Source organism: Condylura cristata, unplaced genomic scaffold, assembly GCF_000260355.1.
Source record: "Condylura cristata isolate star-nosed mole 26May11 unplaced genomic scaffold, ConCri1.0 scaffold00029, whole genome shotgun sequence".
NCBI lineage: Eukaryota > Metazoa > Chordata > Mammalia > Eulipotyphla > Talpidae > Condylura > Condylura cristata.
In genome coordinates this window covers 10293461-10312456 of record NW_004567130.1, presented here as the reverse complement: position 1 = coordinate 10312456, position 18996 = coordinate 10293461, and the positions used below count along the sequence as shown (strand labels likewise).

At 41.8% G+C, this 18996-nt stretch overlaps 1 protein-coding gene across 1 annotated transcript in view; it reads right to left on the bottom strand.

The window, feature by feature from the left end:
• SFI1 (Sfi1 homolog, spindle assembly associated (yeast)) overlaps window positions 1-18996 on the bottom strand; it is a 61332-nt gene that overhangs the window by 27493 nt on the left and 14843 nt on the right. Inside the window, exons 3-8 of the mRNA XM_012730835.1 lie at window positions 18519-18680; window positions 16535-16606; window positions 10723-10833; window positions 9819-9913; window positions 6312-6429; window positions 3643-3745 (exon numbers count right to left, since the gene is read on the bottom strand). Coding sequence (XP_012586289.1) covers window positions 3643-3745; window positions 6312-6429; window positions 9819-9913; window positions 10723-10833; window positions 16535-16606; window positions 18519-18680 — 661 coding nt within the window. The remainder of the gene's footprint in view (window positions 1-3642; window positions 3746-6311; window positions 6430-9818; window positions 9914-10722; window positions 10834-16534; window positions 16607-18518; window positions 18681-18996) is intronic.

Here is an 18996-nt window from a genome sequence, read left to right as displayed (position 1 = left end):
GGCCAGAGATGCGGAGGGTGAGAGGATTCACCAGAGACAGAGTGGGGAGCAGAACAGGCAGATCGAGGAAGTACACTGCTGAGGGGAGCAACGGGAGAGGTCTGCCACACCAGGTGGTCACCTCCAGGGCACAAAATGGCCTATTCTTAACACAGCATCCAGAGTGATCCTTTTTTGGTTGTTAGTCACTAAAATCTCTCCTTTTCATATGATAATCTTTCTCCCTGTCTTTCCCCCCCTTTCAAATCACCAGCCTCTTTAAATGTTGAGTGATCATCTCCTCAAGGAGTCTTTCCCTCAGTCCTGATTCATATATTTCTTAAACTGTTAGGCTTGGTGGAGTCATGTTCAAATCTTTAGGCAATAACACAACCCAGCAGTGCAGGATACGTCCCACTACGGCCCGTGCCGCACATCAGGGCTGTCTGCCACAGTCTAGCAAAGCCCTGATTGTTCTGTGGCTTCACAGGCTGTCAGCCCAATCTCTCCTGTGTATTTCCCCATCATCTTCTCACATAGTGGATTGTTTTTCAGCTTCTAGCACTACTTCCTCGTTTATTGACTACAATTCTATAAATAAGCCTATTCATTAACCCTCTGGTTTTAGAGATGCAGTTTATATAGCAAAGACAGGATAATTGCTTGATTTTTGCTCTCACTTAAAGCACTGAATGCTCTAACTCATCACCAATGAGTTCCCTTTCTTTGTAATTATGAATCTATGAATTTTCATGTATTTGATATGCTTTCAATCTATTTCAGTCATCATACTTTTATTTTAAAAAAGATTTATTGATGCATACAGAACTGGGGTACAGGTTAGAGGTGGAGGGTCTGTGAGAGAATTCACCAGAGACAGAGTGGGGAGCAGAACAGGCAGATTGACCAAGTACACTGCTGAGGGGAGCAGTGGGCAGGTCAGGAGAGGTCTGCCGCGCCATGTGAGTCACCTCTGGGGCCAGGATCGAGCTCACACTGAAAATGGCCACAGCCAGTTTCACATTGCGTGCTCCAACCCAATGTGCCACCATTATACTTTTTGATAGTCAAACTATTCTATTTTAAGCTTATCAGTCATTGGTTCTCAAGTTCTTCTGACACAACTCTGTTCACTGCTTTCCAGCACACTATATCTTAGGTTGATGATGTCTTATTTCCAATTCTAGAGCTGGAATCAGTGATTTCTCCAAAAGGCTCAGTTCCTTTCAGTGGAAACAGTAGATGCCACAGATAACTTCCCCAGTGTTACCCTACTGGCACCACTTCTAAGACTTTTCAGCAAATAAAGAGTTAGACATTTTTAAGATTAAGAAAAATTGGTAATGATATTTACGTGTCCAAATTTAGATTTACAAGGCTTTTATTTACTTCTGTACTTATAACCTTTGTTTTTACTCTGAAATCTGATTCCTAATGACATAGTTATTTGCTTTTTCTTACAATGTAGCTGTAAGAGTTTCAACAGAACAATTCCAAAGCTGTTACTGACAATAAGACTACTGAATGCAGTTTTAGATTTCTTAGCACTTCTTTGTGTCCTTAGGATACATCCTAAGGGACAAACAGTCACAATGTTGTCTTTTAACGTTACTTGAGTTATTTTCTGTGTAGTCATTGCTTCCAACTTGGTATGCTTGTTTCAGAGTGTTTTAAAATTGTAGGGATTGCCTTTTCTTCTTTTTTGATTTACTTTTGTTTTCTAATTACCTAAAATAGTTAGTGGTTTCATAGTTAAAACAATGTGACAGCGGAGGTTCACAGAAGTACTTTGTTCCCACACTGTTCCCTCCTTCCCCCTCTCCCACACTCATCTCTCTCCCTTTCTTAACCCAAAGGCAGCACACAATGAGCTAGAGGGATCCTGTTAAGAAGCAGGTGTGATCCTATCAGTCTTCCACTCAAAACCAGTGGCTCCCCCCCACCCCCCTGGAGGAAGAGTCAAAGCCCTCATCCGGCACAGTCTAATGCACTGCAACATGCCTCCTCCTTCACCTCACCACCAATCCTGCCTGCTTTCCCTCTCACAGTCAGATACATGAGTGTCTGTCGACCTAATGTAGTCCCTGTATTATAATAGGAATCCTAGTAGGCTTTGTTATGGAGCTTGACAAATCATTTCTAAAAATAGTAGGTAAAAAAGACTACCTGGGGTCTCCCTGGTGCTGCAATGGATTAAAGCACTGCATTATGAAGTTCTCCAAAGCCACTGCAGCATGAGCTGGATCCCAGGCCAGGGAGCTGATCCACATGGTGTGACAGACCACTCCTGACCCACCTGCTGCTCCCCTCAGCAGAGTATTTCAGTAGATCTGCCTGTTCTGCTCCCCACTTTGTCTCTGGAGAATCTTCTCACCCACCACACCTCTGGCCTGTACCCCAGTTCTGTAAGCATAAATAAATCTTTAAAAAAAAAAAAAAAAAAAAAAAAAAAGACTACCTAAAGCATTTTTTTAAATGAACCAAAATATAGGCAATTCCTTTCTATGTGTAGACTCAAAAGCCATAAAGAAGAGTAGGCCTAGAATACACAGTGAGCACTTACTGACCATTTCCACAGTTCAGTGTTGCTCTAGGCTGTTACCTGTCTCATCACACTTAGTCTTCAGCAATACTAGGAGGCAGGTACTATTATCTATTTACAGGTAAGAAATTTAAGGTATGGGCAGGTTAAATAACTAATTCAAAGGCACAACAGTACTAGGTTAGGCTTAGAATTTCCACCTAGGCATTCTGACTAGAGAACCTATACTCTTTCTTATCTGCATCATAAAACTGTAATTAAAAAAAGTGGTACTGGCTCAGAAATAGACAAATATACCAATGAAACAGAGAGCCTACAACAAGGTAAAGGAGACCTTGATTTATAATGTAGGATTAGTAATAATCAGTGTGAAAAAAGTCAAAGGATGACCTTACTAGTAAATAATGTTGGGCAATTGATTATCCATATGGAAAAGTGACAAAGACCCCATTTTACACAATTAATAAAATCAAACCTATGATATATTTAAGACCAAACCATAAGAAAAAAAGAATAAATGTGATCATTCTGAAATTAGCGCTACCTGTACGAAAAGGAGGCATCATTAAATAAAAACACGTCAAAAAACATCAAGAGGGCTCTCCCACTGTGACAGAAATTGAGCACCTATCAATTTAGCATCTATCAGCATTAGGAAGTTTTACCACAGTACAGTTTTGGAACTGAGATTAGGTCTTAAAACTGACCAAAAGCTAGTGGCTTCCCCAAAAGAAACCTCTACCAGCAAAACTTTATGAAAAGAAGTCAGGTTTTCTTTTCAGTCTGTTTCTTTTCTGCTCTTATTCTGTAATTTGCTGTAGGTAAACAGTAATGAGGAGGTAAGAACATATGTTATTCCTTTAGACACATTTAAATCGAATTCCTAAATCGCTTTCCAGTTCCATCACCGGCAGTTCTCTAAAAGCCACTGGCCGTCACATCTAGCATATTCCTGACAGCAGTCGCGCAGTTTCTCTCCCGCCCCACGTAGGTCCCTGAGGGTCCAACCGAGAGGCAGCAGGTGACTGCCAGTCTCCTGCTTGGGAATCTGACCCCACCCTTTGTGGATGCGGGTCTGACAGCATGCACAGAGGAAACCAAGCTGGGTCTGCTGGGCCTACCTGCAGCTGGAGGCTCAGGGCCCAGTGCTTCACGGCCGAGGCATGGAGGGCACTGCGCACACGAAGCTGTTCCAATCCCCACTTCCACTCGCGCCAACATACCCTGTTGAAGAACAAACTGAAGATGAGAGAGATAAAATAAAAGCCACCCAGAAAAGATAAGGGCAGTGCGGGCTGGCCTCAGCCTTACAGTTCTCGTCCCTCTCCCTCATGTCAACTCTCAATGACCACCTGCTAGAGTCAACGCTGGAGAGCAACTGAGAAAGAGCCCTACAGCTGCCAGTTAACGGTGGGAAACTGGTGGCTCAGTTTCCAGTCTTAGACACATGCCTGCACTGCCAGTTTTGCTGTTTGTTTTCTTATAAATTATTGCCAACACTTAAAAACCAGGAGATTTCACAAACTGCAAAAAAAGGGAGGGCCCTATTTTCTAATTTTCTATAGGAAACCAGTAACAGGCAAGAGAGAGTTTGCAGCCTCCACTTTACAGAAACACTCACTTTGCCTGGTCACGGTACCTACAATTTCTTTTTCTTCTTAACCTCAATCGTGCTAATGGGATCAATCACTCATTTCAAAATATCTTGCATTATTACTTAGCATTTTAAGCACTTAGGGAATTATAAATCCCCCAAATATTACCAGGAACAGTTCAAACAGTGAATAAATATTTCCCATAGACTCTAGTAGAACTACATACTTATTAAGCATTGAAAAATAGCTGCTGGGGCTGTCCCTGGGGTTAAGTATCAGTGCTATGAAGCTATTTGCAGCTGCTGCAACACAAGTTCCATCCCCAGCCAGGGAACCGACCCATGGCAAGGCAGACACCTCCTGTCTCGCCCACCGCTCCCCTCAGCAGTGTGTTTCAGTAGATCCACTCGTTCTTCTCCCCTCTCAGTCTCTGGTGAATCCTCTCATCCCCCTGTCCTGTACCTCAGTTCTTCTATGTAAAAGTCTATTTAAAACTTCTTTACAAAAATAAGAGCAATGTCTGTAAAACACAGCAGGATGTATGCCTGTGATATCTATGTTTAGTACAGTATCCAAAACATCAGTTTACATGAAGAAGTTGTTTAAAATTTTCTTGGGTTATTTAAGATTTATTCAGCAGATATTTTTTAAAAATTTATTTACTTATGCGTGTAGAACTGGGATACGGTCAGAGGTGGCGGGGAGGGGCCATGAGAGGATTCACCAGAGACACAGTGGGAAGCAGAACAGGCATATCAACAAAACACTGCTTAGGGGAGCAGCGGGCAAGATAGGAGAGATCTGCTGTGCCATGTGGGTCACCTCTGGGGCTAGGGATCGAACTCACACTGAAGCGGTTACGTCCTAACCCATTGTGTCACCAGGAAGGCCCCAGATATTGCATTTTTTATAAGATCTACCCCCAACACCAGCAAAAGAATGATTTGAAGGCTGGATGATGGTTTTAGCATGTTCTAGCAATAAAGTACATTTTAATAATTTAATTAAGCAGGCATTTTTTTTAAGACAAAACACTATTGCACCATTTAGCTACTCAACACTAGTGAAAACATAACTTTCATATGCTCTGGGAAACAAAACAATTCATATGACTCACTCTACTGTGGTGGTTTGGAATGGAACCCACAATATCTCTGAAGTACATCTATACCTAACTTATTTCCCATGAAACACAGAAAGAAAGAGATACTTAATGGTGTGCATATTTAACAGATAAAGATAGAGATGGAGAGATGAAGTGACACGTAATACATGCTGTAATAAGGACTTAAAGCCAAGTCACAGCTACTAAGGAAGGCTCTGTTATTATCTTTACTATACATGGAGCCCAGTTCTTTCTGCAGGAACTGAGCTTTTACAATGCTGCCATTAAAGACACAGAGGGAGGGCCTCCCTGGTGGCCAAGGGGCTAAGTCTCAGCACTATGAAGCTCTCTGCAGCCACTGCAGCATAAGTTGAATCCCTGGCCAGGGAGCTGACCCACATGGTGCAGCAGACCTCTCCTATCTTGCCCGCTGCTCTCCTCAGCAGTGTATTTCAGTACAGCTGCCTGTTCTGCTCTCCACTCTATCTCTGGTGAACCCTCCCACCACTCTCCCAACTCTGTCCTATACCCCAGCTCTTGCATGCATGCACAAATATTTTTTTTTAAAGGCCCCTAGGGGACTGCCAGACACAATGTAGAGTTGAGTCGGCCCCATTATAAGGTATCTCTGGCCTTCATGTCCCTCCAACGTGTGGACAATGCTGAAGAGGTGCAGCAGGCAGCAGTTTAGGGCATGGGCTTTGGCATTAGATGGGCACTTGGGCTTTGATTTTTACCAAGTACAGCTTACAGACACGCAGGCAAGCTGCTCAAATTTTCTGAGACTGTCTCCGTTAACCTGTACACGAGTACTTACTTTATAATTTGTGGCAAGATTACTAAAACACATATTAAAAAATTATCACATACCAAACTTAGCACAGGGCTTAGAACATAGTAAGTATTCAACTAGCATTAATCATGAAAATGTGATGTGACAATTAATTAAAATCTGATGTTATAATTGAACAAGTTACAATAAGTATTTATATGTCTAAAACATTGTTTTAAGGCTAATTATTTCACTGTTTTCCAGCAGAACAAGCAAAGCTGAGGCAGAATGATGTGTCAGATGACTGAGCACACTCACCACATAATACTCCGCTGCCTAAACTCCAGGGCAGTTGTGTGCATCTGACATTTGGTCCTACGGAAAACCACGTATATCAGCCAAGACTTCCAGGCCCGCCGCATCTTTTGCTTTCCATCTAGATGCACCAAAGAGATTTTCAAAATGGGGTGGGGAGAGATGTATTACTCTGAGTTGCTATAAAAATGCAAAGCTTCTCTCTGTGCTCATCTCTCCTAGAATATCCTAAATTCCTCCAGACTTCAAGTGCCCCCTGCTGGAAAAGGTGTGAAGCTCTACAAAGATAAGGATGCAAGCACACATGCAACATGATCACAAAAGTGATGATATCTACAAATCATCTGAATCAAAATCGCTGTCCTGCATAGTTCAGAATGCCTGTATTTTAAAAGTGCCTAATTTTAAGAGCTATATTCTGCAATATTTACAGATGAAATAATGGAAATAATGCAGAAGGCAGGGAAGTGAGAGGAGATAGAGTGGTGTGGTTGGTAATGGCTGAAGCTGGAGGAGGGGTACATGAAGGATCATTATTCCTTTAGTGCTGTAGAATTTTAAAAAACTAATTTGCATAACAAAGTTAGAAGAAATGTTATAAAACTTGCCACTTGAAACAATGATTGTAAAGTACAGTTGGCACCTCCTACTGGTGGGTTCTGCAACTGCAGATTTAATCAACCACAAATCAAAGATGCATATGTCTGTGCAGACTGATAGCTGTATTTATAACATTGTTATTATTTCCTAAATAATACAGCATAGCAACTTTTCCATAACATTTACATTGTACCCGCTAGTATATCTAGAGATGATTTAAAATATATGGGAGGATGTGTATAGGTTATATGCAAAAACCGCCATTTTACATGTGACGTAAGCATCTGCAGGTTTTGATATCTGTGGGGGGGGGGACCCTGCTATCAAGAGTCCCCATAGGTACTGAGGGAAACCTCTAGAATAAGCAAGACAAAATATAAGGATACAACCTATATGTGTTTGTATTTGTTTGTGAAATAGAACAAAAAGGGCCAGAAAGAAAGACCAGTAAGTAGATATGGGAGCTGCAAAGGTCAACAGGGCTACCTGTGGGATGAATTTCACTTTATTATGAAAGTCATCACTAATGAAGAAAATGTCTTTTTAGAACACAGAGGAGAAAATAAAATTATTTAATTCATTTTGAGGACGTTCTCTAAAATGTGGTCAGAAGGAATACAGCTGCAGTTCATATTCAGATTGTTGACAAATTATGAAAGAGAATTTAATGTATACACAAATGTGTACAGCAACTTATGCCTAACTTTAAAATTGGATATTACACAGATATGCTTCAGTCAGTGAATGGATAAACAAACCTTGGCACATCCAAATAATGGAGTTATACTCAGTAATAAAAAAGAATGGACTTCTAACACATGCAACAGCTTAAAGAATCTCAAACCCATTATTTGAATAAAAGGCAGGATCAAAAGGATACATACTGCATGACTCCCTTTATGTAACATTCTAGAAAACAAAAATCTACAGTGATGGAGCACTGATCATTGTGTGCTAGGAATTGAGGAAAGAACACTGCAGAAGGTTAGAAGGAGAAAATTCTATCAGAAATGATGGAACTGTTCTCTCTTGATTGATTTGTACATTTCTCAAAACTAATAAAAATGCACCCAGAAAAAGTGAATCTTAACATGTGTGAATTAACAAATCAAACAAACAAATAAAAATTAAGTTATTTACCAGTTAAACAATTGTCTGGGCTATAGCCAAGGCAACTGGGTAAGGGCTTCTGACTCTCCGGGAACACAAACAGAAGGAAAAACCCACACGCTGGGGGTGAGGAGAGAAAGCCATATGGAGAAGGTGACTGGTTTTTTAAGATTTATTTATTTATACATACATGAACTGGGGTACAGGCCAGAGGTGTGGGAAGCCGAGAGGATTCACCAGAGACAGAATGAGGGGCAGATAGGCAGGCTGAGGGAGCAGCAGGGCAGACAGAAGAAGTCTGCTGAGCCATGTAGGTCAGCAACCTGGCTGGGGATCGAACTCATGCTGCAGTGGCTGTGGATAGCTTTGCTGTACTCAACTCCTTGCACCACTAGGGAGGCCCCGGAGGGTGACATTTAAAGGACCTGACAAAGGAACGCAGCGGCAAAGATGGGATGATCTGGAAGTGGATGTATCCAGTGAGGCTCTGGGGAAGGGCATATGGAGAGGCACAGCAATAGAGGCCTTTGTATGTCATACCAAGGTGTGTTGCCTTTATAAGCAAGGGGAACCAAATTAATTTTTATGCATAGGAGTAACATGATCTTACCTATCTTTCCACTCTTGTTGCTATGTATACAGTGAGAAGGAGAAAATTAAGGCAAGAAGATGAAAGAAGAGTTATACATAATACTTTGACAAAAGGATGAGGATTTATCTCAGGTAATGGCAAAAAAAAAGATGAATGCAAGTGATACCATAGAGGGACATCTTCTAAGCATATAAAATTGAATGATGAGTTATGCCATTATTTAAGATAAGACATTCCGGGCCCTCCCTGGTGGCGCAGCAGGTTAAAGCATAGCACTAAGAAGCTAAAGCCACTTCAGCATGAGTTCGATTCCCACCTGCCCCAAAGGTGACCCCGCAGCAGACCTCTCCTGACCCGCCCACTGCTCCTCTCAGCAGTGTACTTCGTTGATCTGCCTGCTCTGCTCCCCACTCTGTCTCTGGTGAAACCTCTCGCCGCCCTGAGCCTCTGGCCTGTACCCCAGTTCTGTATGCACAAATAAATAAATCTTAAAAAAAAAAAAAAAAGACATTCCTAAGTAAGGAATACACAGCAACCTTCATCATTTCATTAAGAAAAGAAAGAGAATGCGTAGGTCTAACAGCAGGCAAGATGACCTCGGCTGAATGTGTGAACTGCTGAGTCTGAGGTGCCCGCAAGACCTCACACACATGCAATGGTTCTAAGACAACTGCTAATGCAAGGTGCATTATCATGTTGGAACTCTGTCTTACCCATGTGGGTTTCTAACTCAACTCACAGAGGAATCAGACACTGAACAGAGCTAACCTGGCCGCAAGACAACTTGGGCAAGGCAGATCAGTAGGGAGCATTGCAAAACTTGGACACCAGAAAACAAGAAACCAGCCAACATGCTGATCAGTAGGGAAGAATAAGCATTTCACACCAATTATGCTTCAATGAGGGGTAAGTGCCAAAATCATGGCACCTGCCACAGAAGTGTACATCCAGTGAGGCTGTGGGTATCTGCTCTCCTTGTGCTCACTGCAGCACTATTTACAGTAGTCAAGTTATAGAAATCACCTAAATACCCATGAACAGAGCAGTGGACTAAGAAGCGGTATTATATATATATACACAATGTAATACTACTCAACTATAAAAAAGATTGCCATTTGCAAGAACATGAATGGTAACGGATTATGCTAGGTAAAACAAAGACATAAAGCTAAAGTGAGCAATTTCTTCAGACATGCACTTTTTCTTACCATGATTCTCAGCTCTCAGGTACTTGCTCCTCATCTCGTGCTGTGCATGCACGTAGGATTTCCAGGCTTGGAACATCAGGTTGTATAAGGAATATCTGAGAAGCCAAAAGAAAAATGACATTTCTTTAAAACAGAACAACTTCTAATCCTCCACACCCAGTTCACTCTATACACGGAAGACGTTAACTTGGATGTTCTGATGCAAAAAGCCGTATCTACATACTAAGTTAAAATTTTCTTTCCAATGATCATGGTGAAACCTAATTTCCGCATCTGATGGCATCACTGAGGAAGAAAAGCTCAATTTCTCCAAGAATAACTTTTGGAATAACAGTTCTGTCTTAATCATCCACACTATAAAATGTCATGCACTGCTCCCTTGCACTAAAACACAGTCCACAGTAACTCTTCTGTGTCTATTCCCTCTTGATAAACACACTACAACCCCATGTCGCTCCATATATTCACTATCCCACTCCTATGACTTGATTTCACTCTATAACCTTAGAACTATTCGATGTTTGTATTTTATCTGAATATCCATAAATCAGAAACTTGCCCAAAGAAGTGAACTAAAATGACCAAGAATGAATCCATTTTAAAGACAAAAAGTTTATTTTTTATTTTTAAAATGATCTAAAATGCATTTTTGATACAATTCTCAATTTTCTTTCTACTTGGCTCTGCGAATTCTAACGTCAAGTATTAAGAGTTTCTTTCCTTACGTTTCTATTTTCTTTAGATATAACTACACATGTATAGAAACATAGACATACCAGGCATATACTTTCTACCCTAATTAATATAAATTAAAGGAATTTGAAACATGCTTATTTGAAACATGCTAATAATTAGTTGGTAATAGTTATCTGTAAAATTCAAAAAATAAAACAGGAAAGTTGACCTGTAGTGACAGTCAGCTCTAATGCAGAGTTTCCATTCTCGATGGGAAACCCACCACTCTTCTTTCCATTCTTCAAAGATTCTTCGTAGTACTCTTTGTTCATAGTAAAACCTAGGGCAATGAAAAAAATCAGAGGTTCATGATATTTGCACCGCTGTTAGCAAGTGATAGTCCGATTTGCATTGCCTTCCTACAGAAAAGCATAGTCCATTGTTTGGTGACATCAAGTAGCTTTTTAGGTTAAAACCTTAGAGACAAGTAAACTAGAAATGGTGTTCAAAGGGTTACACTACAGATATTACTAAATAAAACTGTTAACGTGAAATAAAAATCTTATTTTTCACATACTGTAAGTTTTGAATTATCATTCCCAATTTCTTTCATTCACCAGACTGAAACTTATTTTTTATTAGTAAAAAGTAACAGCTTTTACATACACAGGATGTTGAAAATTATAAAATAAATGCCTAATGGTATTCCTAGTACTTAACAGAAACAAAGCACATTAGTTTAGCTGAAATCTGCCTGTGATGGTTGTAACAGCAAAAGAAAACAAGAGAAAATAAAGAAGAGGAAAAGGCAATAAGAAAATAGAAGAGCAGTGACAGCCTGTGTTGCTGTTAACAAGACCCCAGCAAGCTGACTGGTCCTGTCGGTCTCTCTGAATTGCTTTTCATGATTCTGTAGGTTACTAACACGTCCCTCCCCTGAACCCATTCAGTTTTTAAAACCTGGTCTGGTCTGCAAAGATATACATAGGAAAGGGCTTTTCATTGTTCATATTTTTTTTTTAAAAAAAGAAACACCAAAAAAAAAAAAAGCCCATCAAAAGAGTAAAGGTTAAATTCAACTACTGCCATGCAGATATGTTTTATGCGTGAAGTAGAGCCTTGGGTAATGAACTATAGAGGTGCTCTGAAAGTTGTAAAGTGAAAAAGTGATCTCATGGTATATATGTGTATGTATATGTGTATATATGTATAAATGTTTCTGTACTTCCAGAATCTATGTTGGAATTAATATAACCAAACACATATGTACATATTATTTACAAACATATGCAAAGTGTAAGCACATACATACGCATTTACATATATAGAAACACATAAGCATATACAAATACAAATGATTATATTATACACAGTCAAAGTCATGAACAAAATACAGAGAACCAAATCAACATCAAGCACTCTCTCTCAAGGAGGGATTATAGGAGACTAGTATTTCCTACATTACACATTTCTGTCATATGAAAAAAAATTGAAAGTTTTGTTCATAATTTTTAAAAAATTAATGAAAAAAAGCCACTTCCATCTTGCACATGTTGGAATGAACACACCCATCTAGCTTCCCTTTCACAAATCCACCTCAGTAACAATGAGCACATTTCACAAGCTATACTCCCGCAAAGACAAGAGAATAGGATCAACGATGATGGACAAGAGGTGTCAACTGTCTCCAACGCTGGAAAGCAGGCAAAGGAGCAGCAACCCAGAGCTAAGTGTCCTGTGAGGGAGAAGTCAAGAACAACCAGCTGGGGACACCAGAGGGAGCATTCCAGAAAGGCAGAGGAATGAGAAGCCTCAGGATGGGGGAGCCCTGAATGCAGACAAAAATGCAGGCTTACAAGAAGCAATAAGACACTGGACATGGAGAGGAGAGCCAGTAGGGCACAAGACTGGAATACCAGGCGAAGCTCTGGAGGAGCTGCTAGACCACAAATCACATAAGGAACAATAGGACACACATTCCCTCCCCGCTGCCTGCTATTAAACATAGAACCCAGGCCACCCCAACCCACCGAGCCCCAGAAAGAATTGAGAGGTACTCCTCTCCTCTGGGGAGAACTGCTCAACCTCGGGAAAAGGCGTTCAGATAACGGCAGATGGAGGACCCCCAGTGAAATTGCCTGGCCTCTGCCTCAAATGCCTAAAATGAAGCCCTCAATATACAAGTCCCTCTGCATGCATATGAAAACTGCCAAAGTTAGTGTTTTAATGTATAACTGCAAAAAAAAAGACAATGAAAAGATTTCTTATCACCTGAGACAGTGAACAAAAGCACACACACAAAGACAGTATGATCAAGCAAAAATCTTAGCAAAAATATCACTACATTAACTTCAAACAATTATAGACCTCCAGGATGCTGTTTAACAATAATAAAAAGAACAGAGAACAAAACAGAGGTATTAAAAATTAAAAGTATAAGAGAAAAATGAAAAACAGACCGACGGGGCCTCTCTGGTGACACAGCGGTTAAGTCACAGTACCACCAAGCTGTCACCAACACTCAGCATGAGTTCCACCTCAGGCCGGGGAGTGACTCACATGGTGTGGCAGACCTCTCCTGTCTCACCTGCTGCTCTCCTCAGCAGTGTGTTTCAGTCAGTCCACCTGTTCTGCTTCCTACTTTGTCTCTGGTGAATCTTATTACCTCCTGCACCTCTGGCCTACACCCAGTTATCATAGGCATAAGTAAATAAATCTTTTTTTTTTTTATTAAAAAAAAAGAAGAAAAATCTACAGATAGGCGAAACAAGAAGCTAGTTGGTTTTGCAGGCCACAGGACAGAGTCAGCAGGATGAGAAGGCTGAGCAGAATGATGTGACTTGATTCACTCAGGCCTTCCCGAGCAGAGACCAAGGGCAAAGTCGGAAGGAGTGAGGAGGTTAAGGGAGTGGTGGGAGATGTGATAATGGTTGAGAGCAGGGTGGTAGCAACTGAAGGTGGTGAAGAGGTTGGAGTCTGAATATACTGTGAAGTTTGAATCAATGTAATTTTGGCACTGGCTTTTAAATTGGGGTGTGAGAGAACAAAAAGAATCAAGAACGACTCCTAGCTTTCTGAGCCCTGTGCCTAGATGGGTGGGAGTTGCTATTAGCTAGAAGGGGGAAGAGTCAGTTGGGAGGTTTGTGGGGAGAAGTCTAGATTTCTGTTTTAAATGTTAAGGTGTGCTATCTACTAGACACATGATGTCGCTGTCATGTACACAGCAGGCTTAATCATCCAAAGGGCGAGGGCTGGGCTGGGCTGAGTGAATACCTTTGGGAATCACCTTGAAATCTGAAGATGGCAAAGGCTGTGAGGTAGAAAAAGAGGCAATGCAAGAACGGGGCGGGCGGGCGGGCGGGCGGGCGGTGTCTCGATGAGGAGGAACCAACAAAAGAGTTAGCAGGGGCAGTTGGAGGAGGAGGGAAATCAGGAGGAGACAGCAACCTGGAAGCGGGGACAATAAAGGGGTTCTTGAGAAAGGAAATGATGAGCAAGAAAATTTAAGAATTTACCACTGTTTTAAGCAAATTTAGTGGCCTCAACAAAAAGTGTTGTTGGAATCCAAAGCCTTGTTGGATGGATTTAAGGAAAACTTAGAAGAGGTATAGAGTATGCACAAGAGATTTGGCACAAAGGGGAGTAACAGGAGAATGTTAGCTGCAGGTCCGAGATATTCTTTTAGGATGGGGGGAAAAATGATAGTAGCATTAAATGCTGGCATAAATGTTCCAGTAAAGAGGGAAAAACTGATGCATGAAAGAGAAATGCACAACCGGTTAAAGTACACTGTGAAGCTAACGGCAGCTGCTTCAGCGAAAGTTCGTTCTCAGGGCAGGGGTGACCCACATGGCAGGCAGACCTCTCCTGACCCGCCCGCTGCTCCCCTCATAGTGTAATTCATCGATCTGCCTCTTCTGTTCCCCATTCTGTCTCCAGTGAATCCTCTCACTGCCCCCCCGCTCTTCTGGCCTGCACCCCAGTTCTGTATGCATGAATAATCTTTAAAAAAAAAGACAAAAACAAAACACAAAGGGGTGTCCTTCAGTAGGCATGCAGGAAATACAGTGCAAAAGTCAAGGATTTTGCCACAGACAAGAGCACAGCCAGGGAACAGTAGGAAAAGCAGCAATGGGTGATGGTGGTGGGTAGAAAAGGGAACTTGTGGAGGTCTCCTATTTTCTCAAGAAAATAGGAAGCAGTACCTTTAAATAAGAATAAAGAAAAAATGTTAATGAATTCAACACTGTCAAAGGATGTAACTGATAACTATTTCCAAAGTTAGCCAAAAAATACTTCATTTCTTCTTTTCAGAAAGCTAGGCAAGTACCCCGTGTTTCAGGCTGTGTTATATTCAGACACACATTGTATTACTTTTGTTCAACCAATTCATTTGGTTCATTTATTAATAATAAAACAATTTCCATTTATAAAAGTTAAATATCCTCCAAGCATATACAGGCATTATTCGCATTATAATGCTATTTCTAATATGTTATCACTCCCCTCTAGCATTCCTAAAAATTGAGAAATAGGCCCTCTCTGGTGGTGCAAGGGGTTAAAGCACAGCACTATGAAACTATCAGCAGCCACTGCAGCAGGGAGCTGACCCACATGGCATAGCAGACCTCTCCTGTCCCGCCCGCTGCTCCCCTCAGCACTGTATCTCAGCCAATCTGCCTGTTCTGCTCCCCACTCTGTCTCTGGTGAATCCTCTAACCCACCCCACCCCAACTCTGGTTGTATCCCAGTTTTTTTTTTTTTTTTTTTGTGCATACAGAACTGGGGTACAGGCCAGAGGCTCAGGGGCGGCGAGAGGCTTCACCAGAGACAACAGGCAAATCGACGAAGTACACTGCTGAGGGGAGCAGCAGGCGTGTCAGGAGAGGTCTGCTGCGCCAGGTGGTCACCTCTGGGGCAGGCGGGAATCGAACTCATGCAGAACTTAGTACAGTGCTTTAACCCGCTGCGCCACCAGGGAGGGCCGTATCCCAGTTCTTATATGAATACATAAGTCTTTAGAAAATAATAAAGATATTGTCTTTATGGCATCAGTAAAAAACAATAAGAGTATATAACTTCTATACTAACTATACTACACTCAACTGAATAAAAGAATTCTGATAATGGCAAACTAGGTAGTTCAGATCAATTCTCTCTCTGAAAACAAGAAAAGCAGGACCAAAAAGAATTATATAAAACACATAGATATTTGAAGGCACAGAAGAACGATGGGGTGGTAAGGAACACTGAGGTCGAACTCCAGAAGAAGAGCAGAGGTGAACTCTGCCGAGAGCCTGCATCTGGGCATCCTGCAACCACGCTGGAACTGTGCTGGTGAAAACTGGGCCCTTTACAAGGCACCCAGAGGAAAAAAATCTCAGAGAACAACAAACCTGCTTGAGAGACCTTGAGTCAAGACACCCTGGGTTATATGCCAGATCAGGAAAGCCATACTTTCAGGAAAATGAAAACTGAAAAGGTTTCAGTAGGGATAAACTAAAGGGAGGAGGGCAGAAGCCATGCTGTTTGTCTTTGGGGAACACGCACGCCCTCAGGGGCCCATCTCCCTCCTCACACATGCACGGTGGCTCCCTGCAGCTCACACTCTGCCATTACATAGCCATTCTCACCATACCACAGTGGGCAGCAACCGCTACACAGTGAAGTCACGCAGAGGGCCTTGCTCCTCACTAAAATCTCTCATTCCTCTTGCTAGCATCAACTTTACCCCCAAGTGCTATGCTATATCAAATAAATCTGTCAGTTTTGACAGTTTTCTGAAAGAATTCATTTACTTCTGGGCAAATGCTTTCACACTGCCCCACCGCCAGGGGCTCAGTTGTTTGGTTTACTTATGACTCCTTCATATACTCATTTATTCAAACTAGTAAGTATTCAGTTACCATTACATTGCACGTCTCCTGGGAGAGAGACAGGGGAGGAATGGAACGCATGCCCGAATAAAGGTTATACAAGGACTTAATAAAAACAAAAACCTGTAAGTTCAGCAGACATTTGATATTCTGGGCAAATATTACCTGGCTTTAGAAGGACATACTCTTCCAAAAGTTATTCGAATCCACAAATACAAGAATTTTCTGGCCACACATCTGAAAGAAGGAAAGATGATATGTACAATTTACAACTTGACTTTGCAACAGCAACCCTCCAGCCTCCAGCTGCATGGCATTAGCCTGGACCATGTCATGGTAGCCAAGTTCGACAGCTGACAGACCCTAGCACATCCATATTTGGGTTTTAGGAGAAAAAAAAAAAAAAGAAAAAATCCATGGCAGTTTGGAGACACTTAAGTCAGGTCTGAACCTGGCCAGCACCATTCAGACACAGCACAGCATATCTGGCCGGCTCCAGCATGAGACAGTGCAGGGCAGACAAAATGCACTACTAGGGTTTTGGTTTTGAATCCTGAGGTGCTTTTGAAAGTGTCCAAACTCTCAGTGGCACCAATTAGTTTCAAGTTTGTCCTGGCACTAAGCAATTTTTGGAAACAGTTTAGAAAATGGACTATCAGATTTGAAAGGCGGGTGACCTGAAGGAAGACAGAAGCGCAGGTTGACTCAGCTTTCAGACAGAATCAAGAGAGGCAGCTTTAAAGGAGAGGCTCGACTTGATCTGAGGGAAGTTTCAGGAGGAGACTTGACTTGGGCTCCAGGAGAGGCGCTGCACAGTGCTGCCTCTGTAGCACCTGTGACCACCCTGACTCACAGACTAGCTGGATCCTGGTCTACTTACTACTTATCTGTGTGCCACCAGTTCCAGGCTCCCTTCGGAAGTACAGCACCATCTTGCACAAGCAATTTTTGGTTCAGACTAATGGACAGTGTGGTTGCCATCTGAGTGGCAGGACAGCTGGCCACTGTGGGCTTAGGAACTCTTTCCTTATCTCAGGGCCCCCTTTGTGAATAAACCCTGTTGTTGTACCCTGAGGTGGCTGTGTCTTGCAACTGAGAACACACAGGGGAGAGCTCCAAAGAGCTAGCCTCTCAAACATCAGACACTTTCAATTTGGTTTATATCATCATTTTTTTTGGAAAGGAGAGGGAATTTTAAAATCTCAGGGAGAGAGATGCTAATATGAGTCAAAAGGTAACTTAAAATTAGTCTTCCATCACCCAGAATAAGATGACAACAGGTTTATAAATTACTTTTTAAAAATAACTTTGGGCCCTCCCTGGTGGCTCAATGGGTTAAAGCACAGCACTACAAAGCTGGCCGCAGCTGCTTCAGCACAAGTTTGATCCCTGGCCAGGGAGGTGACCCACATGGCACAGCAGACTTCTCCTCTCTCGCCCACTGCTCCCCTCAGCAGTGTACTTTGTCAATCTACCTGTTCTGCTCCCCACTCAGTCTCTGGTGAATCCTCTCACTGCTCTCATACCTCACCTTGGATTGCTCTTCCAAATGGACAGCTTGTCTGTTATGTGGCACATTCTTACATTACCCTTCAGAACTCGGCTTAAACTGTACTTCTTAAACTGTACACTGACTACACCAGTGTGCCTATTCATGCCACACAGGTACTTTCACAGCACTTATAACACTCTGTTGTGGCTTGTTTAATAACCTGTCAAGCTTATTCGATGTTACTTTCATGAAATCATGGACCGGGGAGATTTTATTCACCATGGTAATCAGTATCTAGCATAATACTAGGCAGAATAGTCATTTAATAAGTTTTTACTGAATGAATAAATGGATGTTTTTGACAGACCTAATTAAGAGTAACTATAAGTGACAGCTGTTCTTGGATCATGTTTAGACCACTTTTGGAGATTCTTTATAGTTGACACATTGTGGAAGCCATGAATGTAAATTTACTCAGTAAGAGATTTCATTTGCATTTCCTTGAACATCTTTTTTTATCTAAACATTCTGCTCTGATGAGCAGCCATCAATGTCTCCAACTAATTGAGAGAGAATAAGAATCTTGCCTTACCTTAGCCCGAAAGGGAGAACAATGGAAAAGTCACCTACAGCAGTTGACTATACTCACAAGCTCACCTGATACGCAGTTCTCTTAGCCGGCCCCTTCGGGTCCAAGCATGTGGGGCATGATGCTGCACTGGATGATGGGCATTAGGGGTTCCAGAGAAGGCAGAAGGCTTCTTGTTGGATAGTATTTTTGGAGAGTAAGGTTTCTTAACTGCACCACCTCTGAAAGACCTTAAATTTGAGGAAAGAGAGAATTAAATGATTTCTGCATGTGATATAAATACCTTTTAACATCAGGCAAAATTAGATAAGCTCACTGAGATAGATAGCTATGCTTCAAGGACAATGAGCAAACCAATTCCTGCCAGAAATACCTGCCACTTACTGGATATGGGTACTTTTGGGTCAGCAGGAACCAGAGATGGAGTTTATATTGCAGACTTTGCCCTAACACATTTTTTTTTAAAGATTTATTTATTTATGCATACAGAACTGGGGTACAGGCCAGAGGCTCAGGGGCAGTGAGAGGCTTCACCAGAGACAGAGC